We start from the raw sequence: 14,380 nt of genomic DNA, 5'->3' as shown, positions 1-14,380 counted from the left end.
CAGCCTCAAAAACTGAGGAAGCATGTTTTTAAAAGCTCAGACCCACCAATTAAATTTTGCCCTCAAAAACTGAAACTGAGTCCACTGGTTCTGAGGAAGGGTATCATGGGCTGTAAAAAAAAACCAGACAAAGAATGTTGCGTTGAGTGAGCTTTTGGCAAGTATTGGTGGCTTCGTTTTTTGAACTGAGTGGAGGAAGGTAGGTCAGTTCAGCTCATTCATTCTGTTTGTAAGAAGAGAGCTACTAAACCTGGTGGCTTTTGGGTCACTGAAATGTAGAACTATTGGGTTTCAGATGTGTAACTCAATAGCCACCTACCAAGCGAGCGAGCCACATGCACAGGCAGTATTACCTAGTGGGATGATGAGAAACTTCATATAGCTCAGCCAGTCTGATGTCTTGTTTGCCAATTGCTTCACAAAAAACCTCAAAATAGAGCTGAGATAACTCTGCCCCCCGATAGACACCACCTTCACAGGACGTGGCATGGAGGAATTACAGTTGCAGCTGATGGGTGGAAAGAAAGAAGAGGGCAGTTAAGATAGTTGTACGTCAGGCTCTGCATTTATAGTACTATCTACTTGTAGAAGGCAAAAAACAGAAATGGTGGAACTGGGAATTCTATCTTAGTGTTGAAAAGAAAACCATGCATATGATCTACCCTACACCCCACCTAAGTAGGGAGTTGCAAGGAACTGTTTCCTTAAAATAGGAGGTGCCACAGCAATACAACTCTGGCTTCTTCAGACTAAGGACTATATAACCACAGACCTTAATACATGCCAAGGCTTAATGAAAGCACAGTCAGATCTCTCAAAGGGACCTTTATTTCATTGATCTCCAACTTTTCCTTGTAGATAGCCCTAAAGGACTTGCAAGGTTCTCATTCAGGCACTGCTCAGGACCACAGTCACTTACTTCCCAACAATCCTATGGCTCCTAGGCCATTAATTTAAATGCACTGTAATTTACTAGCTTGTCAACACTCACACTCAGTTAGAAGGCTGCTTCATACTTTACGGGAAAATATGAGCTCTCATTTAGCCACCACAGGTTCCCATGGTGTCCACTAATGTGCATAGGCCAGGTATGTGTGATATCACATATGGTAAACATGCACTCAGAAGCTATGATCTGCACTGCCAAGCACATGTTAGGAGATATAAATATCTCCCTGTCACACATTACAAGCCACACAGTGGTGAAATGGAAGCTGCACCTTTCTTTTTACAATGTGCCGACAACCTTCTGCAGACCATATCCCAGCTCTTAGCAACCTTGCATGCTCCATACATCTGAAGGAGCAATTTAAATGTATTTTATGAGGGTGGGGTGGATTCACTTTTTGTGAACTCTAAGCTCCTTCACACTGAACAAGTGAGCACTTCTTCAAAGCTTCAAGCATCCGTCTTAACATGTAAATTAGCAGCATGACCAAAGGCCACTAGAGGGCACTGAAGAGCTGGAGAAAAATGCATTTAAACACCTCAATGATGCCTACAGCTTTACTGCTTCTAGACACAACACTGAGAACACGTAACACAGTATTTTTGTTTTAAGCAGGACCAGGAAAGCTTGCAAACTCTTTAAGAACCTGAACATTTACTTTTACCAGGGGTCAGCAAACTTTTTCAGCAGGGGGCCGGTTCACTGTTCCTCAGACCTTGTGGGGGGCCGGACTATATTTTGAAAAAATAAATAAAATGAACGAATTCTTATGCCCCACAAATACCCAGAGATGCATTTTAAATAAAAGGACACATTCTACTCATGTAAAAACACGCTGATTCCAGGACTTGTCCGTGGGCCAGATTTAGAAGGCGACTGGGCCGGATCCTGCTCCCGAGTCTTAGTTTGCCTACCCATGACTTTTACCCTCAGTGTGGAGTCTATGAGGAGCAGGAACTTCAGGGAGATATGAGGCAAGAGCCAAACCTAAACCTTGACCTCCAATCCCACAAGCACAGAAATCTCTCCTACCTTGAATTTCAGTAAGGTGTAGTCTCAAGCAGAGGACAAATACATAGGCATCTTTACTTCATAATGCAGAATTTGAAATTAACAACAGCTTAATTTCTAAGAGGTGCTTGGGGGCTCAATCCTGCATGGCATCTGCTTTTAAAGATCCGTTTCATGTTTGGTAGCTGACAGTGGGTACTCAAGCTCAGAAGGCACTCATTACTATTTTGTACGTATTGAGGCCTGTGCCCTGGCATCAGACAGTCTCCAGAGCTAAGTGATGACTCCACTTAACCTGACAAAACAGTATAGTGTGAATCATGTCCTGGGAGACTTGCACTTTGCCCTCTCCAACCACTGTCATATTGCAGTGACAAAGAATACAGTGAAGAAAGGTCCTTCTAATTATATGGGCATTGACTTCCCATCATGGATGTGAGAGAGGAAGATGCTGGAATTTGAGTGCCGAGCCTCTTTTGTAGGCAGCCAATCATGCTGGTAAAGCAGACCTGCATTTCAGCAGCTTCCAGGATGACTCTGGCATGAAAATAGCAAAGAAGCCCAGGGGAGCCAGGAGCACACAACTAAATCTTATTTCTTGGATTATGGTGCTGGATGGAAAGAAAAATTGACAGCTTGTCCTTATGTTACTGAAACAACGTAGTTGCTGTTCCTCTGGTGACTCAAGCCCACGTAACAATAGAATGTGCTAGAGAAAGGTTACATCTGCATTTAAGCTTAAGAACTCCAAGGCCCTTTCCTGAGCACTCTCATCTTATAAAGTCAGGCAGATGGCAACTGTGAAGCTGTGGTGTAGGAAGGGGGCGGTGGGCCGCCCAGGTTCCACCCTGACAGGGGTGACACCACCGCGGGCGGCACCCCCATTGGGACGCTTGTGCGTGGGTGGCATGCCACCCCACCCCCCGCTCCGGGTGGCAAAGCCCCTAGCTCCGCCACTGCTGTGAAGAGTGTATTTTTGGATGTTGAACCCACCCTGGAGGCTGACCTGACTCTCATCCTCACTGTCATGCTGGGTTAAAGCCTTTTGTTTTCCCAAGCCTTTCAAAAGCAACTGTGTATCTGAAGAAGTGTGTGTGCACACAAAAGCTTATACCCAGAACAAACTCAGTTGGTCTCTAAGGTGCTACTGGACAATTTTTTAATTTTTTTATTTCAAAAGCAATTTAATTATTCTAGTTAGCCCCACCAATGATGCTATTTGCTTCTGTAGTTTTTAATAGATGGTTGCTTTTTGTTAAAATATTTTCCAATAAGTTCCACAGTGGCTGTCCTGGAAGCTGCTTTTACTGAAGGTGCAAGTACTAATGATTAAACAAATAAAATATTTTTAGGAATGAGGGAGAACACTAGGGGGAGGCCGATGTATGTGTCTACTCCAGCTGCAGCAATGCCCTCAAGCTGCTTTGCTTTTCATGATACTAGAGCAATGTGCAGTGGAGCCACCAGAGATCTGTGACGATGCCAATCCTGTATGGTAGGAACTGGGTTGTCATCAATGAACTGTTGTTTGGCAAGGTGTCTTCTTTGATTGACCTGCAATGTGTCCTCTTTGAGTTGTGGTCATAAGAACCGTAACTTCAGAACACATATTCCCAATATTGAGTGTCCTGCAAGAGGCACTGGGAAGAATTTGAGACTTTTAAAATGTGGAGAAGGGGCACAGATGCGCCTCATCTGCAGCTCATCTATGTATAGGTTATTGACTACAAGGCATCAAACCCAGATGGGAGATTTGCGCGCTTACATTGAATTCTTCCTCCCTCCCCCTTTCTTACTCTGCATACAGGCAGCTTTCACTATAGGATTGTGCTCCCTTCCTATGGCTGAAGTCAAAGCATGCCTTGTACACAACCGTTATCTTCTCTCTGTGTGCCTGCCTTAGGAAGGAAGCAGGCACCTTTGTAAACACATTTGAGTACTGAAACCTTGCAGATATAAAGACCATCCTTCCCCCATCCTTCCTGCCAGAGAAGAGTCTTTAGTTCTAAGGATTAAGTGATGTTTCAGTTATTCAAGTGCAGACAAGGATGGACAGCCCTAATCAAAGTGGATTGGGGCATCCTTTTCAAGCAATTTGGAATCTGGTTTTCTTTCCCATTTTCTCAGGGCAAATTCCATAGTATAAAAATGGGGACACCACAGATATAGCTTTGTGCACTCACTATCGCTGGATCCTCGTGAGGATTGCAGAGAGGACAGCTTGCACTTCAATTGTGGAGCATGTGCAAACAACTGGCTTCTTCTGGTCCTGAAGGAGATCAGCTACATACTGGAAGTAAAACAAGTAGTAAGCAAGCAAGCAAGCAAGCAAGCAAGCAGTGGAAGGATTTGGTGCTCTGTTTACACAACTGCCACACAACACCCCTTCTTCCCTGATTAGCAATCACTGGCCACATGACCTCAGACAAAAGGTTTGGTAACAGAGCACCATTCAGCACCCTGGATACAAGCTTAACAAGACACAGTTACGACTCAGGTGATGGAAATCTGAAACTCATCTTATTGCTGCCCTAGTAGGTAAGAGTGGGGGAAAGCAATCAAGGTGCAATGGGTATGAAATATTGTGTGACAGACCCATTTGTTTTAAGATGATTCCCTCCTTTTCGAGGATCTTGTTCCAGTCACTTAAGGTCCTGGCTTATACAAAGGAGGGTTCAACGGGACAAAGCAGAATCCCAAGATAATCAACCCAGACATGGCCTCTCACTAGCACCAGTGAACCCTTCCCCTTTTACCATTGGCAGAAACATTCAGTTACTGCATGGCATTCAGTGAAGAATCTGGGTTAGCTGTCAAATTCTGAATATGCTAACTTTCATTCTAAATAAGACACCTGGCTTCTAACCAAACGGCCTCAATGATATAGTTAAGATAAATAGATTTTCTCTACATATTGACATGAGACAGGGCTTGGGATGAATTTTAATGGCCAGTTGAAGGGGCAAAATTTCTTCATGGCTCTTCATTCCTACTGCTTATCTTCTTGCCAATATTGCACAGTCCCCTTGGTGCTTAATTTTCCAAGTAGCTTAGCTTCAGTGATACAGATTAAGCACAACCACTTCTGATTGCCAATAATGCTAAATTGAGTTTACCTAATAAATCAAACAACAATGAAAAAACGTGCTTAAAGTGAATAATTTATTCTGCTGGGACTGAATTGCAGGATCTGGTTCTGATGGTTGGGGAAATTACCTTTATTAACTAGTAATAATAGGACATCCCCACCCATTATCTTAGTACTGTTAAACATTTGTATTGGAAGCTTCATGGGGTAGGGACCTACCTATTTTTTATGTTATTATGTAAATTGTTACATTTACCAATGGTGCATAAGAGTCTTACTATTGTTTTATTATTATTAAATTATAATAATGACAATACTTTGCATTCCTTAATATTTGGGGAGCAAGTCTAGGTTTCTACAGGCAAAGCTACATTCTGCACTCAGAAAATGGAACCAGTTAGGGACAACAGCACACATTCTTTTTTCCAATTTACTTAATTCTGTTGGCCAGAGATTGAGATGGTGCAAAGAACAGGACAGACACACGGACAGACACACGGACAGCAACAACCTCCTTACCTGGCCTTGCCAGTCAATAGTATTCACTAGGATGATGTTTTCTGGCAGGGCTGAGTCTGACACCAAGATTTGATTCAGCTGATCATAAACAATCTTGCGAGGAATCTGCTGGGGGAAGTTGCATGGTTTTTTAAGCATAGTTCATTGACATAACTCCTAACTCAAATATAAAGCGAAATAATCTTATCTCCAACATGGAGCAGGAAGGCATATGTCATGAGAGGGGATAGGGAGAGAAAAAGCAGCATTCCTCTTATTCTTGCTGTATGACAATACTTCTAAGATCACCTTTTAATACTATGGGAAATTACATTCTCCCCAACTTATTTACTCCTCAGCAGGTCACTATAATTTGAGAAATGCACATTCCTCTTGCCTATATTTATTGGGCAGGTGAAGGGGAAAATACTTGTAGCCCTTGTGGCTGTAAAAAAAAAAAAAAAAAGTTCAACATAAGTGGTTGGTATATGGAGAAAACTGAAAAAATAAAAAGAGGACTTTGGACAAGCTTCCAAGTCTGAGGGATAGTGGGGGGAAAGGTTTTGTGTATCTCGTAGCAAATGCTCCTTACCCTTTAGTAACCATATAGCTCCAATCTCCTTCCCTTCTTGGATTTAAGTTTAGAAGCAAAAATTCCAGTGTGGTAATTAGAATGCTAGACTAGGAGGTGGGAGACCAGGATTCAAATCATAAATCAGTCATGAAGCACCCTAACGTGACCTAGGACTAGTCACTGTCTCTCAACTTAACCTACCTCATAGGGTTTTTGTGAGGATCACATGCATGGGTGAGAACCATGTATGCCACCTTGGAGCTCCTTGGAGGAAAAACGGGATGTAAATGCAGCAAACAAACAAACAAACAAACAACTTTGCCTACTTGATTCAGGGTCTCTTTAGGGCTGACTACATACAACTGGAAAGATACTGCAGTACTTCAAATAAGCTTACAGCAACAAGCTACCCCAACAACAGTTGGCTTTTATCAAGTCTGTATTTAAGGAACGCCACCTCCACTCCTCCTCCAAAATTAGGGAAAGAGTGTTTAAGCCCCAGAGCTGCAATCTCGGAATGCTGGTTACCTGTGTACTATGACCCAGATCTGGCGACCTTTCACTGTCCGAACTGTTGGTTCTTTCACTGAGGGGTTTTGACAGCTGACGCTCTTTGAGTGGGGTGCTGCGTTTCTGCCGGGGCGTGTGTGCAGCACTGTCCATTTTGCTGTGAGTGGTAGAGAAACAATGATATTAATGCCTCATCTTCTCCAAACTTACTGAACATGGAAAGAAGAATGCAAACCATGTTATACCTGCAGGGGAACACAGAAACTTTGATCCAAGGTCATTGCAAAGAAACTAGCAGAGTCTCAGAACTCACTGATCCCATCTTACATTTAATACTTGTGAGGAAGCAAGCCAGTCAGCCAACAGAGCCTTGGATTTTTTTTTTCTAGCTCCACTAAGTTGAGACAATAAATTATTTGCAAGGTTGTGTTTGTGCCTGCAGGCTTACTACCATAGTGTGACATCTAATATCTAACATCTTACAACCCCCAAAAATAACACACACTGCCAAGTTTCTAGCCCTCATTACTGCAGAGAAAAATGAACACCCTTAAGGCTATATCAGCTACGTAAAGTGAATGTTAAGAAACATAAGGAACCTGGTGGCAATGGGGGAGAAAGAAGAATGCACACAACCTTGGGTATCAATTACTGCAAGTTCATGATATGGAGAAAGAGAGCAACTCTCAGAGGAATCACAATGCAAGCAGGTAGAAAAACAGCTGTAGATTCAGTCTTGGATTGGATGCTACAAGGAAACCCCCCTCCATCCAGTGACATTTCCCAGAATGGTAATGAGCCTGAGGGAGCCCGAAGGCACATCCAACCTTCTGCTGCCATCTGAGGCATTCAGCAAAAGGTGCAAACTGAAGGACAAAACCATGTGCTTCATTCTGAGAATTTGCTGCCCTCTGGATATAAGTGGATCATAGAGCTGTCGCCACCGCTGAACAAGGAAAAAAGGAAACAAAGAGAGGAGGAGCTGAGCAAACAAACATATCGTGCTGCCAAGCATGTCTGCTGCTAAGCGTCTGCTTTGCAAAGGGAGAAGCAGGAGGGGCCCTGGGAATGTATCACTTTTGCATTTAAGCAGTAGTCATCTGCTGCCTCCCCAAGCACCACACAGAAAGGCAAATGTGGTACATTTCAGGTAACAACCAAACAGCAAAGACTTCTAACAGAGCAGAGCACTTTGGGGTCAAATTCTTACCCAGGTGCCTGAGTCACAGGAATTTAGCTGAAGCCACAGCATTTGCTATCAGAAGCTGAGTGCTGAACTCTTGTGATTGAAGAGTCACTACTAGCCACAAGAAAACTGAACAACTGAGAAAGACATGAGGAGCAACGGGTGGTGAAGGCCCAGTTCTATTGCAACTAGCCCATGGTTTCCATTCCTTGGCCGCACTCCCACGGTGCAACATTTAGGCTCAGCACAAGTGAGGCCTTCCTTCTAAAGCATAACTGCCATGCTGGGAGGAAGGAGGTGGGAGAAGAGGAATGAAATAGGGACAGTGTGCAAGGGACAGTGTGAAATGAATGGAAGGCTGATGAATGGGGTGCATGGAGGGATGGGTATAAGTGTGTGGAAAGCTGCATGGGTTTGCCTTACCCACTAAGGGAAAGCAGCTCTTGGGAGAGGGAAAAGATTCTCCATGCATGACATATAGGCAGCTAGAGTCACCCTCCTCACCCCCCCCCCAAATATATACATTTCCATGAACATTCAGAATACACAACAGGGGCAAATTCTTGAGCAGCCACCAGCCCAGTGAATCTTTCCATGCTCACCCACCACCACTGCTCGGTAGCAAGCATTCACTGGAGAACACAGAATTAATCAATCTTGGGAAAGGCAGGTATGGTTACTCAGTGTCGATGGAAAGCATTCTGAAAATAAACTCTGCCCTTATGCCTTGTTATACCTCCCCTCACCTGTGACCTGCCCTGGGCTGAGAGTTTCTTCCTCATTTATACAACTCACCCCTTTCTTCCTTTTATGCCTTGACAAGGCTACGTAAGCCATGCCTCTTTCCAACCCTTCCTCAAAACCCTCCTTTTCTGCGCAGCCTTTGGTTTACACCCCCCCCCCAAGTCCTCAGCTCCTATTGAAATGAAGCCTAAATATGTGTGTTTGCAGTTTCTTTCAGTGCATCTTCCATTGTCCCTGGCTGTTGTGACTTAAAAGTTCATTGAGGTAAGGACACCCCCCCCCTTGTGTTACTCAAATCATGTATGCATGCAATCTAGGTAAATTACTCATGAACAATTTAGTAAAATCTCCTCTTTTCAAGATAGCTAAAGAATTTGATGCTAACCTCCCAAGAAAAGATGACAGATGCTCTTCAATTGTAGGGAGGAGGAAATGGCCTTTTTTACCCTCATCTTTAACCCTTTGGCAAAAATACAAGCTACTAGTTGCCCTGCCACAGGAATTTCAGATATACTGTTGCTAAAAGAAGGAAGGAATCTGTGGCCCTACAGATGTTGTTGGACTACAAACTCCCATCATCCCTGACCACAGGCCATGCTGACTGGAGTTTATGGGAGTCCAGCAACTTCTGCAGAGCCACAAGTTCCCCAACCTTGCTGTAGCTGACAGAGTGCTCTGACCAATTTTCAGAATAGCAATATGTAAGAAAGCAAAATGCATACTACCTAGGTGATGCCATGCTCTGAAGATCTCCCTTGCTGGTCTTCATAGGTGTCTTGACTTTTTCTGGGATGACCAAGGTGGTGGTTGAGTCTCCAAATGTATCCTGACCGTTTCCTTCCTAGAGAAGGGAAGAGGAAAAGCATTCAGAATTAATATTAGTCATAAAAGTAGGTGATTACTGCTGTTAGCAAATGTCCTCACCAATAGCATAAAGGACAAATGTACCTACCAGTGTGTCTCCTTCGTTGATACTGTCATCTGCATTTTTATTCCGGGTAGGTTTCAGTTTGTCCCCCATGGATGCTTCCATCTGGATAAAGAACAGCATTGGAGAGAAATAGGGAAAAAATGAAAAAAGCAAGCTGTGATTCAGAAGGATCATATTTAGAATCACTAGGTGATTCGTTGTTTATGCAGATTATAAAAATAGGACCTTTTTACTTCCTAGTTTTACTTCATTTTACTTCCTTTTTACTTCATTGGAAATGACAACAACAATTGATCTTTAGCATCAAAGGTAAATCACCCTTCAAATCCCTGAGAAACCCAGTTTCCAAACACAAGTTTCTAGTTCTTCAGGAAGGGAACTTGTGTTGGAGTCAGAAGGAGAGGAAAGGCAAAGAGTTTTGAGGTGTCATGTGGCCCTGCAGTAGTTGTTGAACTACAACACCCATCACCACTGATCACAAGCCCTGCTCTAGAGGGGAGTTTTCTATGAGAAGAGCCTTCAGTGCTGGGGCAAGTTTTCCCATTTTCTTTGTTACTAAGCTTTAATTGCAGGATTAACAGCACCTAAAGGAAGGGGAGAAGAGTTTAAAAGAACTGCTTCCAAATTCCCCTGCTGTCCCATCCCCTTTTAAATATTAAAAATAATAAATATGAATATAAATCACAGGAACTGTGACACCTGGCCAATTTGATCCCTTCTACACACTCCACCCTTCATTGGAATACAGGTGTGTGCATGCAAATGCACACACAGCTAGAGGCAGATTGGGGTTCATCTTAGCTTTGCAAGCAGCATGTAGACAGAAGACAGACCAATCTCATTCATTTGAGACAGGACACAGCAATCAGTTCACAACAGTGGTTCTGAAAAACATTGTTTCCACATGGACACAACCAGTAGAATATGGTAATACTTCTTGTAAAAGTCTGAGATTGGTTTCCTTCTAAATTAATTACAATTCACCATAATCATAAGGTTGGTAGAGTGAACAAGAACAATCTATGGCTCCCCCATCCCTGTGACTTACTGGGCTGGTGGCATCCTTGCCGAGGCTCCCTTTGCTGTTAAGGCTTCCAATTTCAGTCTGGGAGCTTGACTGTGACATTCCCTCAAAGAAAGGCCTAGTATAGAAGAAAGCAGTGAAATCAAGAGGGGAGTAGGGAGAGACATTCTTACGGGGGGCAGGGTAAAAAGGTTGACTGACATTCTTAAAAAACAATGTAGTTAGATCACAGCAGCTATTCTTCTCCGTTTAGAACTTCCACCTGCATTAATGGCGGAACAAACCATGGCTTTCTTTTATAGATGATCTACAACAGGGATGGGAAACCCTTTTTATACACACCTCTCTCTGGTCTCCATTCATGAAAGGAAGAAGCATTATCATAGTTCAAGAGCAAATTCCAACCAGGCAAACATGTTTGAAGAGGCTGTGGAGCAGGGACAGTGATAGATGTGGCACAGAGAGAGCCCCAAGTGACAGAGAGGCCTGGAGGGTTGCATTCAACCCTCAGGCTTGAGGTTCTCACTCCTGTTCTACAATATTGTTTACTCCCTCCGAAGGGCTGAAATTTGACTACTGCAGGGGAAATACTACTGCAGGAAGCCTCTGCCAAATTTCAACTCATCACCCTATTGTTTCATTTCTTTATAGCTGATGACAACTCCAAACTCTTGTTTCAGAGTTCCGATTCTCTCAGGGTGGCAAATAAACATAAAATGGGGAGCCAAGGCAGAGAAAATAAGCTATTTGGGACAAGCTACAGCTCTGATGCCTTAACACAGGCAAAGGAACCTTCAGGTAAATCAGGTCCACACTGTGCATGACAACTTTCACCTTGATCCTTCCCTGTTGGGCTGTTTGTTTGTTATAATCCAACTCAGGAAGACTCATCTACCAGGAACTAAGACTTCTGAAGAACAGGAGGGGGTTTCCTAAGGAAAAAACTTGGAGATGGGAGGGATCATGGCTTCAGGAAAAGGACAGAAGCTGTCTTGTTACTAGGGAGAAACTGAATCCTTTTCAGCTGTGAGATCATTTTCACCAGACAACCCATGAGAAAGTTGCTTTGGCTATTGCTGCTTTCTACTGTGACCAGGTGCAAGGCAAAAACAACAACAACCCAAACCTGCCCTAATCTACTTTTGAGTATCAAGCCTCATTTTCCTGTCTCCAACAGAAAGGAACTCTGCCAGCTAAACAAGTAGCTGTAACTGTACTTCTGCTGGTGCAGGTCCAGACTTCCTCCATAGTAACTTGCATGTGTTTTAACCTCTCCATTGGGAGCTCCTGTTCTGCTATATTGAAATTTGGCGGGGTGTTCATGGTAGGGGTTACCAAGGACCTTCTAAAGAGTGGCATGGGTGGTTTAGAAATGCCACTCCCTTTCAGATTCATTTTTCGCTATCCTATTCCACAAGACATTTGGGACTTTATTAGTTTGTAGGAATCAACTTTCCTGATCAAGTTTTATCTTTCTGCTAGGTGTTTGTTTTTTTAGTTTACTGTTGTTTAATTAAATAATAATAATCAACTTATCTGTATTACATTTGTGTCACATCATTATGTATTTTGCTTTTATTGCGCTTGCTGCTTAGTAAACAAAAACTGCTTTCTAACGTAACAAACCATCCTTGGTTGAAAAGGGGCAAGATACAAATAGCTAATACAAGTGTGCAGTAGATATGGTTGTGTTTCTTTTCAATTTTTGTTTTCTGCCTGGTCCACTAGCTACAATTAAATAGTGGCAATGTGGCCTCTAGACCCAAATGGCATGCCTTCCCAACCTAGTAAAAAGCAGCTGTTCCTTCTCTTTCATCATCCACATCCCAAAGAAAAATGTTCTGTAAGCCTGACTAACATTTAGCTGACTTTATTATACACACACACACACACACACACACACACGTGTGTGTGTGTATAATAACAAAAGGAAATTAAATATTTTAAAAAATCAGCTTTTTATTTTATTTAGCTGACTTCTTAAGCATTCAGTTCAAGTGGATAGGGGGTAGAGACATAGGGAGACTGGCTTCAATTATCTGGGTAGGAAAAACAGGAAATCAGAATGGTTCACAGGCAAGCCACACATGCTGAAGTTGGGATCAATTGTTTTCTGACAGAACTGTAACATAATCCAACCACAAAGATTAAGCTTCAGTTTAAAAGATAATCACTAATATGATTCTGTAAAAGGAAAGGAAACGGGAGAAATACAAATCCCAAAATCAGGGAGGGGTGCAAGGTCCACCCTTCAACACACACACACACACACAGAGAGAGAGAGAGAGAGAGAGAGAGAGAGAGAGAGAGAGAGTGTGTTATGGAACAGAATGACTGCACAGGGAACTGAGTGGGTTGGCAGCTACAGTGGAAGAATCCTGTTGGAAGAGAATGTGTTTCCTTAGAATGGAGGCCAGAGGAAGAACTCTCCCCCTCCCTGCCTCAATTATGCACAAACTTCACTTTTCTTTTTCCTACTGCATGCTTAGAACTACAGAACAAGGTTCTGCACATTTCATGCAGCCATCCAAATACGACAGGGAATGGAATTTTAAAAAGACTCAGAGTGCTTGAAAATAATCCACCCCTAAAAGTGGACAAGTCTGAATATATGTCATGCATGTCAACAAGCATATCACACAGCATGCACATATATTTTCCACATAATTCAGCTTTATGAAAATCTTGGGGCTTTGTATTTCAAAGTTGCTGGGTCTCAAGGTGGCAGAGGAAAGCTTTAACAACAGTGGCTATTATTGACAAAAGGTTCCAGAATCAAACCACAGAAGTCAGACAACACTTTCCCAAGGGCTGATACCTGGTTAAAGAGCCCTAAAATTTTAACAGCTGACAGCAACCCTGTATCATCTTTATGCATAGTGATGCATTCTGTCGCCTCATTCAGTCAAAAATAGAAATCTTTTTGATGTTGAAAGAAAACAAAACTTAAGCATAGTCACTCAGGCTTCAGAGTTTTGTGGAAAAACAGCGTATCAGCAATTTTATATCTCGCACAGGAATCTTGGTTCCCAACTGTGACACACACACACACACACACACACACACACACGTGTCCAACTTATCCAGTCACACTTACTTGAGTTTTGGCTTTGGTGTGCTGAGGATGCTCTCTGTATCTTCCATCTCAGGGCCACTGTCACTGGGGTTGTACATCTCCAAGCTATCATAGAGCTCATCCAGATCCTCTTCTACCTCCCGAATCTGCTCCCTGGAGACATGTTCCAGTCCAAAGCCGACCTGTTAAAAAAGACATAGTTACCAGGGTGCTCAAAGCTCCTATGTTCCAAATACACTGCTTCCTATTCTTTAAGACAGGCCCAGAATTATTTGCTTCTCAGAGGGGCAACTTTCTGTTAAGCTCTATGCTGTATCTTCTTTCTGCATATTGATGCAAATATGTGGTATTTGAAACTGGGGCAGTGCCAAGCAAGCATCAGTCAGCCAAACAGTTTCACCTGAAAACTATTAGCAAATCTTGTGTCTTCCTTCAGATCACACAAACAAAACTATATTGCTTTGTATTCTTAAACAGATAAGTGACAGACACATCTTATAATGAAAATACAAGACAAAAACAGTAAGGCAAATCATCTTCTGATTGTACCCACGCATGCAGACACCTGAACCATACTTTCCAGAGCTAAAAGGAGCTCCTGCTGCTGTGATGTAAGCAGGGTTCCTCCTGTTTTCTCCAGGCCATACCAATAATCCCAAAACTACCCTCATAAAACTGCTTAGGAACTTTGGAAGCTGCCTTATACTTCCAAAGTAAACCATCTAGCCAGTATTGTCTACACTGACTGGCTTCAGGGGTCTTTTCTCAGCCCTACCAGATGCCAAGGAT

The 14,380-nt window shown here is 42.9% G+C and overlaps 1 protein-coding gene across 3 annotated transcripts in view; it reads right to left on the bottom strand.

Annotated features, from left to right (window-relative positions):
* PACS1 (phosphofurin acidic cluster sorting protein 1) overlaps positions 1–14,380 on the bottom strand; it is a 73,972-nt gene that overhangs the window by 14,692 nt on the left and 44,900 nt on the right. For 2 of the 3 annotated variants that reach the window (XM_080984562.1, XM_080984560.1), the window contains exons 9-16: positions 13,613–13,773; positions 10,540–10,633; positions 9,513–9,593; positions 9,286–9,401; positions 6,649–6,787; positions 5,568–5,675; positions 4,144–4,250; positions 354–508 (exon numbers count right to left, since the gene is read on the bottom strand). In XM_080984562.1, the coding sequence (XP_080840688.1) occupies positions 354–508; positions 4,144–4,250; positions 5,568–5,675; positions 6,649–6,787; positions 9,286–9,401; positions 9,513–9,593; positions 10,540–10,633; positions 13,613–13,773 (961 nt within the window). The remainder of the gene's footprint in view (positions 1–353; positions 509–4,143; positions 4,251–5,567; positions 5,676–6,648; positions 6,788–9,285; positions 9,402–9,512; positions 9,594–10,539; positions 10,634–13,612; positions 13,774–14,380) is intronic. The other variant, XM_080984561.1, reaches the window with a different exon arrangement.

Source organism: Podarcis pityusensis (assembly GCF_964106645.2).
Source record: "Podarcis pityusensis genome assembly, chromosome: 16".
Classification (NCBI taxonomy): domain Eukaryota; kingdom Metazoa; phylum Chordata; class Lepidosauria; order Squamata; family Lacertidae; genus Podarcis; species Podarcis pityusensis.
This window is presented reverse-complemented; position numbering and strand designations above follow the sequence as displayed.